The sequence below is a fragment of the Macaca nemestrina genome, chromosome X, assembly GCF_043159975.1.
Source record: "Macaca nemestrina isolate mMacNem1 chromosome X, mMacNem.hap1, whole genome shotgun sequence".
NCBI classification, from domain to species: Eukaryota; Metazoa; Chordata; class Mammalia; order Primates; family Cercopithecidae; genus Macaca; species Macaca nemestrina.
Window position 1 is genome coordinate 127,779,451 of NC_092145.1, and position 21,322 is coordinate 127,800,772.

The 21,322-nt window shown below is 34.0% G+C and overlaps 1 protein-coding gene across 13 annotated transcripts in view; it reads left to right on the forward strand.

Annotated features, from left to right (window-relative positions):
• The window catches only part of LOC105490348 (dystrophin), a 2,266,916-nt gene that overhangs the window by 640,867 nt on the left and 1,604,727 nt on the right, over nucleotides 1-21,322 (forward strand). For 12 of the 13 annotated variants that reach the window (XM_071089080.1, XM_071089088.1, XM_071089087.1 and 9 more), the window contains exons 8-9: nucleotides 3,162-3,343; nucleotides 4,463-4,591. In XM_071089080.1, the coding sequence (XP_070945181.1) occupies nucleotides 3,162-3,343; nucleotides 4,463-4,591 (311 nt within the window). The remainder of the gene's footprint in view (nucleotides 1-3,161; nucleotides 3,344-4,462; nucleotides 4,592-21,322) is intronic. The other variant, XM_071089084.1, reaches the window with a different exon arrangement.

Sequence of the window (21,322 nt, forward strand, 5' to 3'; positions counted from 1 at the left end):
CTTAGTTTTCACTACTGTCCTCTCACTGGTTAAGATACACAAAGCCACTGTTCCCAAGACATGGCTAATGTGTCCCTACCTCTGCGTCTTTACCTGAGATACTCCCACTGCCCGGAATACTCTTGCCCATTCCCTCATTTCCGGCTATTGAAATCCTATGCATAATTAATTCAGTTTCCTATTCAAAGAGAATTGCTTGATCCTCCAATAGTATATGATTTTTAAAATCTGAACATGTTAAAGAACTGGTTGTGCCAATTAGAGGAACACATTTTAAATTATGTTCAGCAATGCAATTACTTTGTACTTTTATTATTTATTTTCTTATTCCAAATTGGAAGCAGAATTCATGAATTTTCTCTTTTAAATCTCCTGGATAATCCATTAAAATATTTTGAATATAATAGATTTCTTGAAAATATATGTTGACGAAATTCAAAATATTTTAGACCTAAATTCCTTTCTTAAAAAAATACTGATTTCTACCTCCTGGCAGTTTTGAATTCCACATAATCTCAGAAGTGTGATAGTAATAGTTTGGGGCAAAATGTCAATAGTTTGGTTAAATAAGTACATATTTTTTGTAATGACAAGAATATTTGCATTCAGTCCACATGTTTTATGTAAATAAAATTTATTACCATGTTTGATATTTCTTGGGGCAATAAAAATTCTTGGCCAATTTTGCACCATTTTTTACTTTTTATCATGGCATATATTTGAGGCCAAACATACATGCATATGCCTATAACACAGCAGTGAATAGGCACAGGGTCAACCCTTTTTAATTTGTTTTCTCACATCATGGTTTTATTTAATATACTAAAAATGAAAGAGCTCTAAGTTATGTTAATCACAGGTAAAGCTGACTAGTTACTAGTGAGAAGGAAGAAAGTTTTCTAGAATTTCAAGATATGGTGAAGTATAGTATTCACCATATAAGAAACAATTGGTCAAATATTTTGAAAAACAATTACTGAAAGAATTGGAGATTTGTAGGCTTCAGGATTCCAAAGCTAAGTTAGTAAGATTATTAAGGAAGGCAGTGTTCATGCACAAAATATTATTTACTTCTTCTTTAAAAAGTACTTGTAAAAATTACTTTGACCGTTTGTTGGCTAATTAAAGTATAACAAGTTGAGCATATGTGTTGTATAACTTTGTACCTCTCAGCCTTGTGCATTGAAATGTCCAATAAATATCATTTGAATAAATGAATAAAACAATACAATGGGAGATGATGTAACAGTCTGCTTATAAGTAATGTTTTTGGCCCTTATTCACAACGTAGCAGGCTAGCAGTTTCAGCATCGCTTGGGAGATTATTGGAAATGCAGAGCTACAGGCTTTACTGCTGATCTGTTGAATTGGATTCTGTAGTTTTAAAAGATCCCCAGGTGATTCATATGTACATTAAAAATTGAGAAGCACTGTATTATTCTATGGATAGAAGTGGACCAAGGAACATTAATTTTTCCCTCTCCTGTAACTTTTTAAAAATAGTTGTTCTGATTAATCATGGTTCTGATAATTGTAAAAGAATTGATGAAGTCATTTGTTCAACCTCCCTTTGTGCTAATGGACTTGAGACTTTACTCTTGGCTTTTTCACTTATAATCAGAACACTTGATCAGAATATACAAATTGAATACAGATCTCTTACTAGTAGTTAAGATAAATGTATGGCAAGGAAAATGCATTGCCACATTGCCTTGACCTCCTGCCAGGATTTATGTTTATCTTTTATCTTTGATTTTTATATTGATTAATTATTAAAAAACTAAAATTGCATACATTTATCATGTATAACATGTTTTGAAATATGTATACATTCCGGAATGGCTAAATTGAACTAATTGATACATGCATTACTTCATATGCTTATCATGTTTCATGGTGAGTACACTTTATTCTCACAGCAATTTTTAGGAATACAATACATTATTATTAATTAGGTTGTACAATAGATCTCTTGAACTTATTTTTCCTATCTAACTGAAATGTGACTTTGACCAACATCTTCCCCTCTCCCTACCCCACAGCCCCTCATAAACACCATTCTACTGTCTACTTTTATGAATTCAACTTTTTAGATTTCATGTGTAAGTGAGATCATGTGGTACTTGTCTTTCTGTGCCTGGCTTATTTCACTTAATAGCCTCCAGATTTACAAATGTTGCCTCAATGACAAAATTTCCTTCTTTTTAAAGGATGAAAAAGGATGACAATGAAATGCTATCTAAATAGCATTTCATTGTCAGAACTTACGTTTTAACACTTTCTAGTATTAATGACACACTTCACATAAAGGATTACTTTACATCTTGGTTCACTGGAATGAGTGCAGTAACTAAATTGTAATGCCAAGTAGCAAATGAATCTTTTGAAGGAGCTGCCACTTTATCTGTGTTATTACAAATTATTACTGACTTTAAATGCTGGGTTTCATTCACCCTCTGGATGTGGCAAAGGACGTGAAGTCAGATCAACTTCATGTGTAGGACTTTTACATTTATCTCTAATGTCTGGGAAGGGAAACGACATTCTACTTTATCAGATGGGCCATAATATAAACAAATATTTTTAATATACAAGGAATATTAAAAATCATTATATGGTATTTTTCTGTTTATATTGTGGATACATGACTCATTTCAGCACAGAGACATATTTAGCTGTCTGCATACTTTAATATCAGCAGCATTCAATTAAAAAGGTATAAGGTTTCTTTACTGAGAACTAAAGCATTAAGCCATTTTATGTAATTGTTTAATTACCACTGCACCATTTGAATTTACATGTTAATATAACTTTCCATGGAAAGGAAAATGTAATCTTTTATTTTTGTTTCTTGCCTAATGAAAGCTACTCTGTTAGATGGGCTAGTCTGGCAATTTGACTTAGGAAAAAGTAATATAGAATAAAGTTTTCATATGAACAAGGAAAAGAAACTAACTTTACTGCTCATCTCATTGGTCTGCCAAATTGGAAAGACATTTTAGGCCTGATTATCATGTTCTAATTCGTCTCTGGAGGACATTCATGGCCAACTAAGTGTTCATTAATCTATCATCTTCCTGTGACATTGATTTGTTCATTATCCTTTTAGAGTCTCAAATATAGAAACCAAGAATTGATGTGTAGTGTTAATGTGCTTACAGATGTTGCTACCACCTATCCAGATAAGAAGTCCATTTTAATGTACATCACATCACTCTTCCAAGTTTTGCCTCAACAAGTGAGCATTGAAGCCATCCAGGAAGTGGAAATGTTGCCAAGGCCACCTAAAGTGACTAAAGAAGAACATTTTCAATTACATCATCAAATGCACTATTCTCAACAGGTAAAGTGTCCAAAGGACAGGTAATATTCAAGATGTTTTCTATTTTATACGCATTTTTAGGTATTATGTGCACATATATATAAAACGAATATATATGTATATATACATGTATATATACAAAGCCTAATGTATGTATATATACAGAAAGAGAGACAGACTATGTAAACCTTTTCAGTTTTGCTTCATTGACTACAATATTCTTTTCAAACGTATTTAAAAAATACTATTGATAAATACCCTATTGTAGGAATATAGAACATGATATATTACATTTCCATTGTGTAACACACAATGAAATGAAAGGCAAACTTACATACGTATTAAACTGTAAAATCTTCATCAGCTAGAACAAAGAGCTAGAGAAAGATTAAAGGGAAATATTGTTTTTAATCATTAAAAATACTTTATGGCAATATGATGTACAAAATCAGATTTTGATTATTCAGGATAACTTTGAAAATAGAAAAGTGGTTTAAAATATTTCAAATAAACATTAAAGAAAAACATGATGAAATTCTTCATTATATAACTGTATTGAATTCACTGGGATTCTTCCTTGACATTGGCTTGTTCTTTCTCTCAACCGTGGATAGTTTGGATGTTTTCCTGTGCTTTCTCAGGCACAAGCAATAGTGAAGAAACCTTTAGCAACATTTCTGTTGGAATGTGTGGAAAGCTTTTAGGCCAAACTCTCTCACTTTACTGAGCTAGCTCTATATTAGCTTTTGAAATCTTTAGTCCTTTCCAGGGTATGGACCTGATGAATTCTGGTTTTAGTTACTTTGGATTTAGAGAAAATTGCTTTTGGATGCCTGTTTTTGCCAGATTGAAGAGTACCATCCCATATAAATATTGGAGTTGTATTACTATGGAATCCTCATGGTTAAATAGCATGCTCATATCTTCCCAGATCATTTATTCTCCAACATGACATTAAGTGCCATAATTCTGGGAGTATACCAATTTCTAATATCATTTATATATGTTTAGTATTAAACATTAAATCTCACCGTTTCCATTTAATGTTCTGTTTTCTACCATGTTGGAAAGTAGTCCTTTTGGGTTACTTATGGTTTTTCCTCCTCCTCTCTATCCACTCCCCCAAACCCTTCTCTGCAGATCACAGTCAGTCTAGCACAGGGCTATGAAAGAACTTCTTCCCCTAAGCCTCGATTCAAGAGCTATGCCTACACACAGGCTGCTTATGTCACCACCTCTGACCCTACACGGAGCCCATTTCCTTCACAGGTCTGTCAACATTTATTCTCTGTTGTACAAACCAGAGAACTGCTTCCAAGATAATCTAACACTGCTTTTACTTGCTTGAATTTTTCAGTGCTTTTTATCTCCCCGTGAAGAGCTGTTTCATTTTTCCCAGTTTTACTGATTCCCTCATATGATTCTACTTTGTTATTGAGACTTCTCTAGGTTTACTATATGATGATTCTTCATAAATATGAATTCCCATAATAATGATTTCTACTTTCATTATGTAATAACCTCTAAGGTTGTCTTTGACAAAGGCTACTAATGGTTATAAAAAACATGAGGCTCATTAAAAGGTTTATATATGTAACTTCAAAAAGTATGGGCAAATCTGTGAAAATTGCTAATTACACTATTTGGGGAGATTTTTCTAGATAAACATAAAGAAAATACATATACTACAAGTGAATTATTTTTTATATTCATTCCAAAATATATATTCTGTGTAAGAAAAATGCAACTGCAAACTTCTTCATATGCTCTCCGTTAATTTTGCTAATTTAAACTTGTGTATAGCAGGCTCTGTAGTATTTATAAGAAAAAATCACACTCAAAGCAGGTCATATTTTAGGCAACGTTTCGTACTTTCTATATGAGGAAGCCTCTCAGTGGAGTTTTCCACTCTTGCAATATTGTATGGAATCCAACATACAAGAAATAGCCTTGTAGACGTTACAGCGTGGGAATGAAATGCGCTAAGTTTGCTAGATTTGCAAGAATTACTTTTTAACAAAAATGATTGATTTTGCTCAGCGGAGCCAATTTGAAACGTGCTAGATGATGTGATTTTTATCAAAACTACACTATAAATGAGAATTTAAAAATGATAGACCTGATCCTATTGGTTAAAAAATGTGTACATTTTTGGAGACTCGATTTTTTTTTAAGATAGTGGCGTGCATTTAATTAGTAATTTATTTGGCAGTTAATTGATGCATTAGCTAAAAATTTGGAACTCTGAAATAGTTACGACCTCCATCCTTGGCTAGTTTACTTGCAAAGCTCTCTTCTCACTCCCTCTCATTCCGGACCTCTTGACTCTCCATCGACTCTCTAGACTCTATTTATACCATTACCCCCATTGAAATCACCAAGACTTAAGGAATAAGTGCCACCTCCTAAAATTAAGGAGCATACACCAAGCAAAGATAAAGGGTTTTTTTCCCCTCTCTCATTATCACTTTATTGAGCTGCCTTTTCTAGGTTTTCTGCAATGCCTATTCTGGTAGTGCATTTTCACCTCATCACCACCTCATTAAGGCATTGCTCAGGTATGACTCCTTAATGAAGTAATTACAAATGGACTTACATCTTGCTAGACTCTGCTCATTCTACCTTTGTGTAAAAATTACCGAATACATTATATCATAAATTACAGATAATTCAACAAATTCACTTACCTGTGTTATTTAAAATAAGGCATTCAAATCAGTATAATGTTTATCCTTTGGAAAAGACACAGCACAAATCACAGGAGATGAGGAATTATATATTCTGACTGTTACTAAAGAAGCATATCAGAAGATGATAAATGTAGTTAGGTTTGATAAGTGTATGCCTTTATTCACACTAAACATTAATTTCAAAAGTGTCAGAAGGACTGAGCTTACACTGCAGCTATAGGCTGTACCTGCTTCAAATGAAGTCAAGACAGGCTGGATCTGATGCCATCAGAAAGTTTTATTAAAGTGTGGTCTACAGAGAAAAATAAAGTCCTCTATAAGAGAGAGCCATGCGGGTGACTGTCCCCTATGGGAAAAATGTGCATGCCCCCACTCCCCAAACACATCACTCTGCTTTAACTGTTCATTTATTTATTCAACAAATAAGTATTCTTAGTCACAGAGCCAAATGGCTTTTATTCAGCTCTCCTAACTTTCTACCACTGAAGAAACATTTTTCTCAGCCTCTACACTTAGCAGGTTCTTCCTCTCTGACTATTCTGTGTCTTTGATTATCTGGCTCTTTCTGCTCTTCCAACTTCTTTAGCTTGTGAACCTCATGGGAGATGTCTTGGCCTTCTTATCTCTGTACTTGTTCTCTTAACATAATTTAATAATTAATAATTTAATCTCCTGGCCTCAATCTGTATGCAATCTGTATTCAATCTGTATGCAAATGATCATTGTATCTCTGTCTTCACCACTTCCAATCTTTAAGTTATAGCCACATTTCCAATTCATTTTCAACTCTGTGTTATGTATCTATACCTTGATATCCACTAATATCTCAAACCTAGTATGTCTCCAAGTGAAATTTTTTAGAGTTTCTTGTCCATTATTTTATGTTATTCACAGTCCTAATAATATTCACAATTTTTTTTCACTTAATTTTGCCCATATAACAAGGCTACTCTGCTAAACTGCCTTAAAAAGATTTATGATATATTAATAATTTATGCTTTTATGCTCATTACACATGTATTTCATGTTTTCTTCAACCAAATTAAGTCACTTGTTATCCTACACAGGTGCCCCAAAATTTTCCATATTAGCTTTTATGCTTCCCTTAGCTCGGAGTGCTTTTGTCTCTGTTTTAAATAGGCCAACTTAATTTATATTTCTAGGCCTAATTAGTAAGTGGCAGAACCTGAATTCAAATTTACATTTATCCAACTCCATGCCCATCCTCATTATACTAGGGTGACACTGCACTTTCTCTACTGTGATTCTTGTATATTGGGTTACTCACACATAGAGCAGTATTCATACATTTGATTATTTAGCACTTGTTTTTTTAATCACCTACTATGTGCCAGGTACTGTTATTGGACCAAGTGACACATAAACAAACATACAAAACAATCTGTGTCTGAATTTATTCTAATTTTATTATCCTCCGAATCTCTTCCCTCTTGCCATATGTTTTTAACTCATTTAATAAATGGTAGGGCCGTGTGTGGTAGCTGACGCCTGTACTCCCAGCACTTTGGGAAGTCAAGGTGGGTGGATCACCTGAGGTCAGAGTTCGAGACCAACTGAACCAACATGGTAAAACCCCATCTCTACTAAAAATACAAAATTAGCTGGGTGTGGTGGTGCACGCCTGTAATCCCAGCTATTTGGGAGGCTGAGGCAGGAGAATCACTTGAACCCGGAAGGTGGAGTTTGCAGTGAGTTGATATCGTGCCATTGCATTACATCCTGGGCAACAAGAGAAACTCTGTCTCAAAAAAATAAATAATAAAAATAAACAAATGGTATGATATGAGCATTTTAATTTTACATGTGAGCTTTTATGTTTCATGATCTCTAGCACAGCATATCTGGTAGCAGAATTGGAGGCCAATATTTCATCAAAGTCATTTCCCTCCTGATGGAGTAGATGTGACTTAGGAAATAATTAGAGAAACCAAGGATTATTGTGAGGTTTCTTTCTTAAGCAACTGGCCAAATATAGAGTTGCCACAAACCAAGATGGGTGAGACTGTAGAAGGAACAGGTTTGGGAGTGAACATTAGGATTTCAGTTTTAAACATATTAATCTTGAAGTGCCTATAAGGCTATGAATGCATGTAAAAAAAGGGGATCTAAGATCAGAGTTGAGGATAATAATTTAGAAGTCAACACGTTGATAGTATTTAAATCCATTGGCCAGGATAAGATTACCAAGGGAAAATGTATAGACAGATAAGAGGTCTCTAGATGTATATATGATGAGGCATCAGCAAAGGGGCTGAAAAGGGTGGCTAGAAAGGGGAGAGAAAAAGCTGAAAAGAAAGGAAATGATGGATGTGGTATTCTGGAATCCAGAAGAAAGTGTTTTCAGGGAAAGGAAGATGTCTAACTACATTAAATATTGCTGGTTAGTTCAAATAACTTGATGATTGAAAATTATTCAGTGAATTTAGCAAAACGTCAGTAGTGTAAGATGTCTGGGAAATCCTAATATATAGCAGTTACTACAATGGAATTACTATTCACTCTTAAAACTTGGCCATTTAGACCAATAAGTTACGTGCTCACTCTAGTTTATATCCACTTTAATAAGAACAATTTCAGTGGTGCGTGCATGTGTGTGTGTTGGGAGGTGTTGCTGATTACAGTAGGTTCAAACGACAGTAAAAGTGTAAGGCTACCTGCATTGTAACACTTAAACAAATATACTGAGAGCTGAGTGCAGTGGGTCATGCCTGTAATCCTGGCACTTTGGGAGGCGGAGGCAGGCAGATCACTTGAGGCTAGGAGTTTGAGACCAGCCTGGCCAACATGGCGAAACCCTGTCTCTACTGAAAACACAAAAAGTAACTGGGTGTGGTGGCACACACCTGTAATCCCAGTTACTTGTGAAGCTGAGGCATGAGAATCAGTTGCAGTCAGGAGGCAGAGGTTGCAGTGAGCTGAGATTGGCGGCTGCACTCCAGTCTGGACGACAGGGCAAGACTCTGTCTCAAAACACTACCGTAAATAGTTGATGGCCACAGAAACAAAAACATACTTCTTTTAAATTATCCCATCCTGATAACTACTCATGTGTCTATGTATTAATTTTCAATTTTTGATGCAAAGACTACAAACCTAGTGGCCCTGAACAACGCATATTCATTATTTTACAGTTCTGTAGTTCAGATGTTTAAAACAGATCTCATTGAGCTAACATTAACATATCAGCAGGGCTGCCTTCCTTTTGGAGGCTGTAGAGGAGCATCTATTTCTACGGCTTTTCTAGCTTCTAGAGGCTGACCACATTCATTGGCTCATGGCCGCCTTTCAACTTCAAAGCAGACAAGGGCAAATTGAGTCTTTCTCACGTGACATCACTCTGATCTATACTCTTCTGCCCCCCAACTTCTACTTTTAAGAGCCTTCATTATTACTTACTTGTTATGTGACCTTGAGAGAATTTCTTGAACTCTGAGCCTCAGTTCCCTTGTGTGTATTATTGAAACTGTTTCTAACTCAGAGCTATTTAGGAGAGTTAAATGAAATGAATTACATAAAGAACATTCCATGGCATAAGCACATTGTAAGTGCTCAAAACAAAACAAAACAAAAACAATACAAAACAAAAAACACAGTTACCGATATGATTACTACTTTAGATACTTCAGGTGATAGATAAGATTTTGTGGTCTGATCTGAGAAAATTTTTATATTTTTATTAGCACTTCTATGAGAAGAGATAGCCTGGATTCTGATTTATAAACAAACTCACAACCTGTATAGAGTTTGGCAAGTTAATATACCGAGTAAAAGATTCCAAGGAAAAGGATATCCTTTTTAGTTATGAGGTTGCTGAGGAACAATCTTGGAACCATGCAGAGGGAAACATAGTAATGCCTTTTATAAAGCAGAAAAAGCACTTCTAGGTGATTCCACATCCAGCAATCCTGTGTTGGGAGGGGATGAAGGAGAGGAGATTCTTCACTCTATCTCTGCCATTGCCCCTCCTGACACAACTTGTCCCTCAGACTGTACACAGATTGTAGAAAGGAATTGGCAAACAGAGGATGCAAAGCCAGCTAGTGGGGACCACTCCTTAGATTAAAATTATCATTGATTTGCTTCAAGGAAGCCTTTATACATTCTGATGTGACTGAACAAGTGACCCAGAAACAGAATTGTTAGGTTTTAGTCAACTCTATAAATTGGTACACTGAAGACTTCTGAGTAGAATTTTAAAACTGGAAAGAACCTTAAAGTGAATATATGTGATGTTATTTTCAACAGATACACTCTTATCCTTTAACTTCTTTTGAAATCTTACTTTATTGTGGTAAGAACACTTAACATGGGATTTGCCCTCTTAACTGATTTTTAAGTGTAAAATACAGCATTATTCACTATAGGTATAGGCATAAGTTGTACAATAGATCTTGAGAATTTTCTCATCTTTGATAACTGAACCTTTGTTAATTAACAGCTTCCCATTTCCTCCTCTCCAAAGCCTCTAGCAACTATTATTTCACTCTCTGATTTGATCAGCTTATTTTACATACCTCTTATACATAGAATCATGCAGTATTTGTCCTTCTGTCACTGTCTTATTTCACTTCCCATAATGTCCTTAGGGTTCATCCATGTTGTTAACGTGGCAAGATCTCATTCTTTTTGAATATTAATCTCTTGTATGCGTGTAACACATTTTCTTTACTCATCCATCAGTGGACACTGAGGATGTTTACACATCTTGGCTATTGTGAATAGTGTTGCAATGAATATGGGATTGCAGGTATCCCTTCAAGATCCTGATTTCAATTCTTTTGGATAAATATCCAGAAGTGAGATTGCTAGATCAAGTGGTAGTTCTGTTTTTAATTTTTTGAGGAACCACCATATTATTTTCCATAATAGCCATGCCATTTTTTACTTCACTAACAATGTACAGTAGTTGCAATTTTTCCACATCCTCACTAATGCATTTTTTAATAGTAGGTGTCTAACAGGTGTAAATGTGATAGCTCATTCTGCTTTTCATTTCACATTTCCCTGATAATTCATAATGTTGAACATATTTTCATACACCTGTTGGCCATTTGGGTGTCATCTTTGGAGAAATGTCTATTCAAGCTTTTAGCTCGTTTTAAATTGGGTTTTTAGGTTTTTATGCCAATGAGTTGTAGGAGTTCTTTATATATTTTAGAAAATAACCAGCTGTTAATATAAGGTCTTCAGGTCTGACCACAAAATCTTATCTAAGTCCTGATGTATTTAAAATAGTAGTCAATGATATTAGTTGCTGTTATTTTGATAACTTAGGATGTAGCTATACCATGAAGTATTCTTTATGTAATTCATTTTATTTAACTCTCCTAATAGCTCTGAATTAGAAATAATTCTCATAATGTATACATATGGTTTGTATTTTTCCCATTCCATAGATTGCCTTTTCACAGTGTTGTTTTCTTTTCTGAACAGAATTTTAGTTTTATGTAGTCTCAATAGTATTTTTTGTTTTTGTTGCTTGTGCTTTTAGTGTCATATCCATGAAATAATTGCCGGGATGAATGTCACAAGATTTTTCCAATGTTTTCTTCTAGGAGTTTTATGAATTGAGGTTTTACATTTACATATTTTATCCATTCGGAGTTGATATTTGCATATGGCATAAGATAAGCATCCAATTTCATTCTTTTGCGTGTGGATATCCAGTTTTGTCCAACACCATTTATAGAAGAGATTATCCTTTCCTCCTTATGTATGCTTGGCTCTATTGTGGAATATCAGTTAACCCTATATGTGTAGATTTATTTCTGGGCCCTCTATTCTGTTCCATTGGTCTATATGTCTGTCTTCATGACAATACAATTTATTTTTAATTACTGTAGTTTTGTAATATATTTTGAAATCAGGAAATGTGATACCTCCAATTTTGTACTTCTTTCTCAAGGTTGATTTAGCCATTTGGGATTCTTTGTGATTCCATATGCATTTCAGAGTTTTTCTCTGTGTGAAAAATGCCATTGGAATTTTGATAGATTACATTCTGTAAATTGCTTTGAATATAATGACAGTTTTAAGTCCTTCTATCCGTGAATGTAGGATATCTTTCCATTTGATTTTGTCATCTTTAATTTCTTTCATCAATGTTTCATAGTTTCCAGTGCATTCTCTTTGACCTCTTTAGTTTATCACTGTGGTTTTTTTTTGTTTTTTGTTTTTTTTTTGGTGCTATTGTACATGGAATTTGTCTGCTAATTTCCTTTTCATTATTAGTTCAAAGAAACTCAACTAATTTTTGTATGATTTTGTATCCTACAACTTTTCTGATTTTCTAATTGGTTCTAGTGTTTTTAATAGATTGTAGGGTTTTCTATTCATAAGATTATGTCATCTGCAAATAGGAATAATATTCTTCATTTCTGATTTTATATACCTTTAATTTTTTTTTTATTTTTTGCCTAATTATTCTAGCAAGGACTTCCAGTATTGCCATCAGTAGAAGTGGCAAGAATGGGCATACTTACCTTGTTTCTCCTGTTCATGATTTCATAGAAAATCCTTTCAGTTTGCAGTTGTTATGATATGAGCTGTGATCTTTTTATATATGACTTTTATAATGAAGCAATTTCCTTCTATTCCTAGTTTGTTGAGAGTTTAATGGTTTTTTTTTTTTTTTAAATAACGAAATTGTGTTGAATTGTGCTGAACAAGTTTTTAGCATCCAATGGAATGAACATGTGACTTCCTATTTATTCTGTTAACGTGGTTTATCAAACTAATTGATTTTCATGTTGAACCATCCTTGTATCCCAAGGATAAATCTCACTTGGTCATGGTGTATGATCCTTTTAATGTGTTGTTAAAGTTTGCTGGAATTTTTTTGCGAGTTTTGCCTTTATATCCATCAAGGATACTGACCTGCAGTTTTCTTGGGATGTCTTTTTCTGGCTTTGGTAATGCTGACCTTATAAAGTGAATTTGGAAGTGCTCCTTCCACTTCAGTTTTTTTTTTTTTTTTTTTTTTTTTTTTTGGAAGAGTTTGAGAAACATTGACATTCTTTTTTTAAATGTCTGTTAAAATCACTATGAAGTCACCTGGTCTTGTGTTTTCTTTGTTGGGAGATGAAAAATTACTGATTCATTCTCCTTTTATTGATCTATTCAGACTTTCTATTTTTACACAGTTCAGATTTGGTAGGTTTTATGTTTCTAGGAATTTAACCATTTTTTAAGATTACACAGTTTCTTGGTGTAAAATTGTTAATAGTGGCATCTTTATTAAGATTAAAGGAGCGTTATTGTGTTACAGTCCAAAAACCTAGAGGTTTTTTAAAAAAATGATTTAGCATAAGCAACTTAAAAATAAAAAGTTATTTAAGGTAAAGCCCTCATTAAGTATGGAAATTTTATAAGGATAGTATAACCAAAATACATCATTTATTCCACTAGGTGTGTCTGCATTTAGGAAATCTGTTAAATGCCTAGCATGTAATTTACATTTATTATTTCTGATTTTCAAAACAACCTTATAAAGATGTAACTCCACAAATGGAGTTATCTATCAAAATAAGTTAGGAAATGGATGCCTAAAAAAAGGTTGAATAGTGTGGGAATGTTATTTTTCTTGATCTATAAGTCATAATTCTAAATAAGAATAGGAAATTTTCTGTCATCCATGTCACAAATATATTTCCTGTTTTGTCCTCTGAATTATTCTATTCCTGTTTATGTTGATGTAAATAAGAATTTTAATGGTGTTAAACTTTTCAAAGAAGATTAAAGAACATTCCATAGCTAAGATATTAAGAAGAAAACAGGAGTATAATAGGAATCTGGTCTGTGGGACCTGCATATGCTGTTTTCCCTCTATTACTCAGTTTTCTAATCTCTAAAATGGAGATATTTTCAACTTTCCATGAGGTGGCTAAAATAATGCATAGTGTATGTGAGAAAAGCCTTCACTATAACAGTGTGTGTGAGAGAAAAACGACTCCATTCACCTTCTTACACAACAGGCATTCGATAATATTTAAGTATTTAAGGGTAAAGAAATATTTACAACAACATGGATCAACACTCTTCCCATTTTGCATTATATTTATAAATAACTATGTAATCTTAAAAATTAGCCGGGCGTGGTGGCAGGTGCCTGTAGTCCCAGCTACTTAGGAGCCTGAGGCAGGTGAATGGTGTGAACCCGGAAGGTGGAGTTTGCAGTGAGCCGAGGTCCAGATCGCGCCACTGCACTCCAGCCTGGGCTACAGAGCGAGACTCTGTCTCAAAAAAAAAAAAAAAAAAAAAAAAAAAAATATATATATATATATATATATATATATATATATATCTCAAAAAATGTAGAATGAAAGTCCTTTTTTACGTTTGGTAAAGATATTTGGAGTTTCTGGAAGAGATGATACATTATTTTACCAACCATTCTGGAAAATGACTTTTCTGTCTCTTGATACCAGAGATAGGTCCAGAGGTATTGCTGTGGATGTTACAAAAATAGAGTCAATTTTTTCAAACCAAGGATATTTGAATGCTCTCATTTAAGTCATGTTTATTACATTTTATGGGATTTTTAGGTTCCTAGAATTTGAATGAATTATTGGATGGAATTGAGCTAATCTGTGTTAAAATGTTTAAGCAGGGTTAGGGTGGTATATTTGTAATCATTAATAGATTGTTTGGATCTCCACATGTAGGCTAGATGCAGTATGCCTTCTTTAGGAAGGGCCTCTTAAGGAATATCTTTGTCAAACATTCAGTTTAATACCTCTTTATTATTTTTCTTTTACAAATCAAGTCTTTACGGAAGTAAGAATTTGTATTAAAATTGATTCACCTTCTTAGTTGTTGTGTGATTCAGTTATCTCTTGGCATACCTGTGTAATGCTTAGCTCACCTGTGTAATACAGGTGTGCTTACCTTGTTCACCATAACTATTGCCATGTAGCAAATCACCTCAAAACTTGGGAGCTTACAAAAACAACATTCAGTTTTCTTATTATCTCTCTTGATTCTGGGGCTCAGCTGGGTTCAGGGCTTCTCACATAGGTGTAATAAAATAGTAGATGAAGCTGAAGCCATTTTTGAAGGCTTCTTCACTCACATGCCTGTTGGCTACTGCTGGAACTTCAGCCAGGGCAGTTGACTGGAACATGTATATGTGGCCTCATTTAATCTGCAATCCCTCACTAAATGCTGGCTGGATTCTAAGAGTAAGTGACCCAAAGAGTACCAAGCAGAAACTTTATTGCCTTTTGTGCTTAGTCTTGGAAGTCACATAGTATAACTTCTGTCATGGTTGGGGTCCATCCTAGTCAAGGGGAGGAAACATAAACCCAACTCTTGATGGAGAAGTATCGATGTTACATCATAAGAAGAACATGTAAGATGAAACATACTGTATTCATCTTTAAAAATACAATCTGTCGGAACTTACAAGATTCTTCTGAAGAATCCAGGTCAGTTGTGAAACGTGGCTAGCATGGTGCCTAACAGGTATTCAATAAAGTGCACTCTACTCACTGATGACTGTACTTGTTTTATGTAAGCTTGTACATATCTTCAAATATTCAGGCTCCTGATTAAGAAGTTTGCAAATGTCCTTGCACATAAGTGTCACGGAGTAGGAGACGAAATGGCCACCTAATTGCTTTCTAGCACAAATGAAATTTCAAATTCATTTGGATATAATTTGTATGTGTAATTTAATGCCAAGAAGATTAAGTAAAGAACAACCTCTACACCCTTCATTTTACAGGTGAAGACACTCAAGCTCAGATACGCTAAGTCATGTACCTAAGATTACAGAGCAGAAATACTGGGTCTAGGATCCTGATATCCTGAATTTTGTTAAATATGATGTCTTCTTAAGGATTATAATTATTTTAAGCTAATTCATCACACTGTCACATTTTCTGTAGGACAATCTCTAGTTTCTACATTCATTAAGTAACTTGATTTTCTTTTTTGCATTTATTTTATTACAATCTATTTTGTTTTTAGAATATAGTATTTTTAATCTTTTCTCTTTAAATTATTAGCCTTATATTTTAATGAAACTATATTCAAAGTGTGGTAATATCAAAATTAAGATACGTGACAATCATGATTGAAAATGAAAACTTAAAGAGATATATTTCTTTTTTTTTTTTTTTTGAGATGGAGTTTTTGCTTTATTGCCCCAGCTGAAGTGCAGCGGCACGATCTTGGCTCAGTGCAACCTCCGCCTCCTGGGTTCAAGCAGTTCTCCTGCCTCAGCCTCCTGAGTAGCTGGTATTACAGGTGCCTGCCACTACATCCAGCTAATTTTTGTATTATTTAGTAGAGACGAGGTTTCACCATGTTAGCCAGGCTGGTCTTGAACTCTTGATCTCAGGTGATCCACCCCTCCTTAGCCATTCGAAGTTCTATGATTACAGGCGTGAGTCACTGTGCCCGGCCATACAGATACATTTCTTAAAATGTATAACTAGTGGATACCCATGCCTAATTTTAATCCCTGCTATAGAATTCTGGCAGCACATATCTTGGCATATTTGTAGTCTTTATCTACAAATGATATCAGTGAAAAAATGTAATAATGCTTGGTTAATCAACATAAACTTGTTACCAAACTTGTAGATCAACACAGAACGTCCTATTACGTAATACTTGCGGTAAATCCATGTGGGTCTCAAATCTACTAGCAAACTTTTTTATTTTCACTAAGAGTTTACCCCCTTAACCATATAAATGTAAAGAAAACTATTAATTCTTTTGGAGAGAGATCTTATTTAATAGTAATTAATTTAGAGTGACTTTAAAACCAACACATAATTAGTGCTCACCTATTTTGTTCATTATAAAGTTTAATAGAAATACAGTCATTTTTTAAATTATGAGAATGCTATTAAATCTTTGGGGAAATAAACTATCTTTGGAAAGATTAATGATGAGTTGATGGTATGGTTATGAGACTCCTTATTTCCAGATCATCTGCATACCAATTCAGCTACATAAAGTCATGTTCCTCTTTTATGTATAGTAAATCCAGATTTTCAAGCTTAGCATTTTAAATATTTATTTCCATTAGTTCAGTTATTTACAGCATAATGATGCCAATGATGAGAGCTATGTATAACAATGGGATTACTACACGATAAAATTGACTTACAGTGAGCATTTATGAAAATGTTTATTAGATTTCTCTGGGATCTCTGGTTAATTTAAAATCTTAGAACATTTTATCTTCATTATAATATGTCCCAAGGAAATTTTTGGCTGAAAGATTAGCATTATAAAAAGAGAACTTTAATTAGAAATTTCTATATTGTGGGTCCGATTGCTAAATCCAGTGGCAATTATCTGCTTCCTGAGATACGTAGTTCTTTCTGAAACATTCAAATTTACTTTATCATACCTCAAAAAGTCATTTAAAGAAGAAATTTAGATCATTAATGGAATGAGAAATAAGATGTGCCCATGGATTCTTCTACTTCTGTTTTATCATTTAAATTTCATGTGAGCCAGGTGATTAAAGTCATTTTAACTATTTGGTACCTCAAATAGTTCAGGAACAAGTGTGCCGGAAGCACTGTAGTATTATCATTAATTTAATAATTGCTTATTGCCTGCTTGATCCTAGAAGCCAGGAATAAATGTGAATTAAAGTTTCCATAAGCTCTTAAAAATCTTAACATTTCTATTACTTCATAGACCATGATTATAGTGAAGTATTTATTGAGTTAAAGGAATTTAGTAAGGCAATTCTTGCATCATGTATTGGTTATGATGCTTTTAAGAAAGACTCTAAAGAAACAAGTCAAATACAAAGTTGGGAAAATTATTTGTAACATTTATAATATATGAAGGATTGATAGCCCTCATAAATAATGCTGATAAATCAATAAGTAAAACTAGAACACCGCAATAGGAAAATTCATGAAGAACATGAGCCAGAAAATGACAAAAGTGAAAAAGTTAATATATCATTAAGCATATAAAAAGACTTACCATCTACTTAATAAGAAAAAAAATAAAACAATAAAATTATTTTTAACTACCAGATAGGCAGATTGAAACAGTGATAATACTGATAACTTTGCAGAACATAAACAGGAAGCATCAAAAGTTATAAGAGGGCTTATGACAGAATAAATTGATGCTGTCCTTCTGGTGCATAATTTTTCAATCACAAAATTTCAATTTAGGGGTAATCTGGTAAGTGAAATGATGTAAGACATAGTTAAAACAGGTTTTCAAAGAGGGAAAGTTTAATAAACACTTGAATAGTTATCACCATGGGATTAATAAAATTTAGGGGAAGTATATTTAATGCAATATCGTGAAACCTTTAAAATTCATGCTATAGATAAATACTTATTACCATGCTGTAAAGATAGCGCTGATAAATGGTTAGATTAAAAGCACAAGTTTCAAATAGAGTATATATTTATGTGTTATGTGTGCATATATATATGTGTGTGTGACTATATACATACAGCAATACACATATCTACCAATAATACTAAACATTTCCATAGGGAGTACGTTCTATTCTAAGTTATATATACGGGTTGTCTCTAACAGCACTTTCCCTCTGTGCCTATTTCCCTAGTCTCATCCTCATAACTAGAACTCTAAATCCATTATGTATACACACTGTGTGTGTGTGTGTGTGTGTGTGTGTGTCACTTTTGCTTCTATGTTGCAATTTTTTTCATTGGAAATTTAACAGCTTACTATTTTTACCTTAATTTTTAAAGAAATAAGTCATTACTCAATGGCCCTTGAAATATTGAGGCAATATGTCTAAATAACCTCTCGTTAGATGAATAGTTACATTCATTACTTCTTTCAATAGAAAATTGTTGAGTAATTATTATATCCTAGAAAATACCGTAAAGCTGTTTGCCAGGATAACCCAATTGTGGTTTGGAGATTTACTGATATATCACAATATGCAGGTTAAAGACTATTGTTAGAATGTGTTACTAGTCACTTAATGTTTATTAAGTGCTATCTAAACCAGTCATTCTAGATCTGGTCATTAAATTTCACTACCTTATAATAACTTTTTCATTCCATGGTATACTGTGAATCAACAAGGGGATACTATTCATTGTGGTCATTTGGAAACCCAGCCTGATGAAACAGCCACTAGGATACTCCCAGTCATTCTGCAGAGGGAAAGAAAATTCTGGAAGGTCTTGTGCTGGCAATTGCTTGAACTGGAAGTGACGTATCTACTTCAGTTCACAACTCACGGGCACAACTAGTTGGATGGTCTCACCCAACTTAGAACTAAGAAATACATTCGTATTACATGTCTCAAAGGTAGAAAGCTGGAAATAAGTATGGATGGTGTTAATAACTGCTACACTGCTACATTTGTTTTCAGAAACCTCTAAGGACAAAATGAACTATAAATTAAAACACGGTCATGCTCTCAAAATTTGTTTTTTTGATATGAACTCTTCAAGCATAAAAAAATTACAAAATTGAAATCATAAACTAAGTTAGCTTGCTAAAATTCATAGGGTCAGACATGTGATATTTGAATACTTTACTCGCTAATAGAAATGTCCCAAAATGCAATAAAAGGCTTTGGGGGATAATGAGCCCTCTGTCAGAAGAAGTGTTTAAGTATAGACTACCTAATGAGACTGGTTGTAAAAGACAGTCGGTCACTGGACACATGGCTTATTAGTATGTTCACTTACTATGTGCTGGACCCATATAGCTGTCTAAGATGACCTTTTGTCTCCTTTGCAAGCCTTAAATCCATAATTCTAGTCCATGGGTCTTGTGGAATAGTGATAACTATTATGGAATGAGAGACAGTGAACCAAGTAAGGGGAACATATATGACCATATTATTGCCCTTAAGAAATTTACAAACTGAGTAAGTAGAGAAGGTGTTGGGAGTAGCTCTAAATTCTGAAATAATTTCACTTTACACGTGGAAGAAAATCCAAAACACCATCATGATTTGTTCCCTATAGGTATCCTACCTTCTTTACTACCCTTAACCCCATTACTTAGCTCCAGATACACTGGCCTACTAGCTTGGTATCAAATAGATCAAGCATACTTCAAGTTCAGTGACTTTACATATGTATTTCCCTCTTCTTGGAAGGCTTTTTTTCTCATATATTCATATGGCTCACTTCCTTACCTTAGACCTCAAAGAGATCTTTTCTGACTCCCCTATTTAATATGCCACTACTATTGTTCTACTTTCAAAGCTTTAATTTTTTCCCTCATTGTATTTATCACTACCAACATTATGATATTTGCAGGTTGTTTTTCCCTAATGAGTAAAAACTCCAAGAGGAAAAGGACTAGAATATATACTAGGTATGTAAAGCATATTGATTAAATGAATACAAGCATTGCGTATTTCTTTTATACGCCCAAGTTTGCAATTGTATTGTGTATTCTAAGAGTTGAGTGAACAGCAATACTTAGGGGAGCCAGCTACCCGTGACTCGAACACATTGTTGAGGGTTTTGAAGAAGGTCCTGCAATATAAACCCTGCTGCAGCACAGTTGTACATCATCTTCCTTCTCTTCCTGGGAATTATTTATCCCATCAACCTCATTGTAATAGAAGATCTATGTATAAAAGAATGAGTAATACAAGGTGGGATATGTTACCTTGTATTTCAAACATATGTTTTATTTTCCAAACTAATTTCAGTGATTGGGGAGATGGTACAAATATAAATATATAAGGCTCGTTACAAACATGATGAATGGGATCCAAGAATCAGCCATTTATGCATCCTACAACAGGTATTGACAGGTACTCAGGAAGGTTTCCATAGAGTAAGTTCATCTTGAACAGAGCTTTTTAGGAGACTTAGATAAGAAAAGAATGAAAATACTTTAGGTGGGACATGATTTTAATAAATGGTATTACTAAAGTCATGGAAATAAGCCTATGCTTAAGAGATGGATGAAGCAGATTTTGGGGACTCTTAGCTGCTCTAAGAATTTTTATCGTCTAATAGTAAAAAGATGAGGTAAAGAGGAAAACTATTACTTACTGATTAAGGGCAGAAAATGTATGGAGAAGGAATTGGTGAAAAGTGATGTAAAATATAACTAGGAAATAAATAGACCTAGAGAAGGAACCAGAAATAGATGAGCAGCTGTGGACTCTTACCCCTGCTCCCACCTCAAATATAAGGGGTGTAGCCTGAGGGTTTTCTGTTCAAAACAACTTTGTGTGTGTGTGTGCTGGGGAGAAAGGTTGGGGGTGTGGAAGGAGAGGAGGTGGGGGGAGAGAGCAAACAATGTTGAGGCTTAAAATGAAATTTCTATTTTTAAATAATTTTGG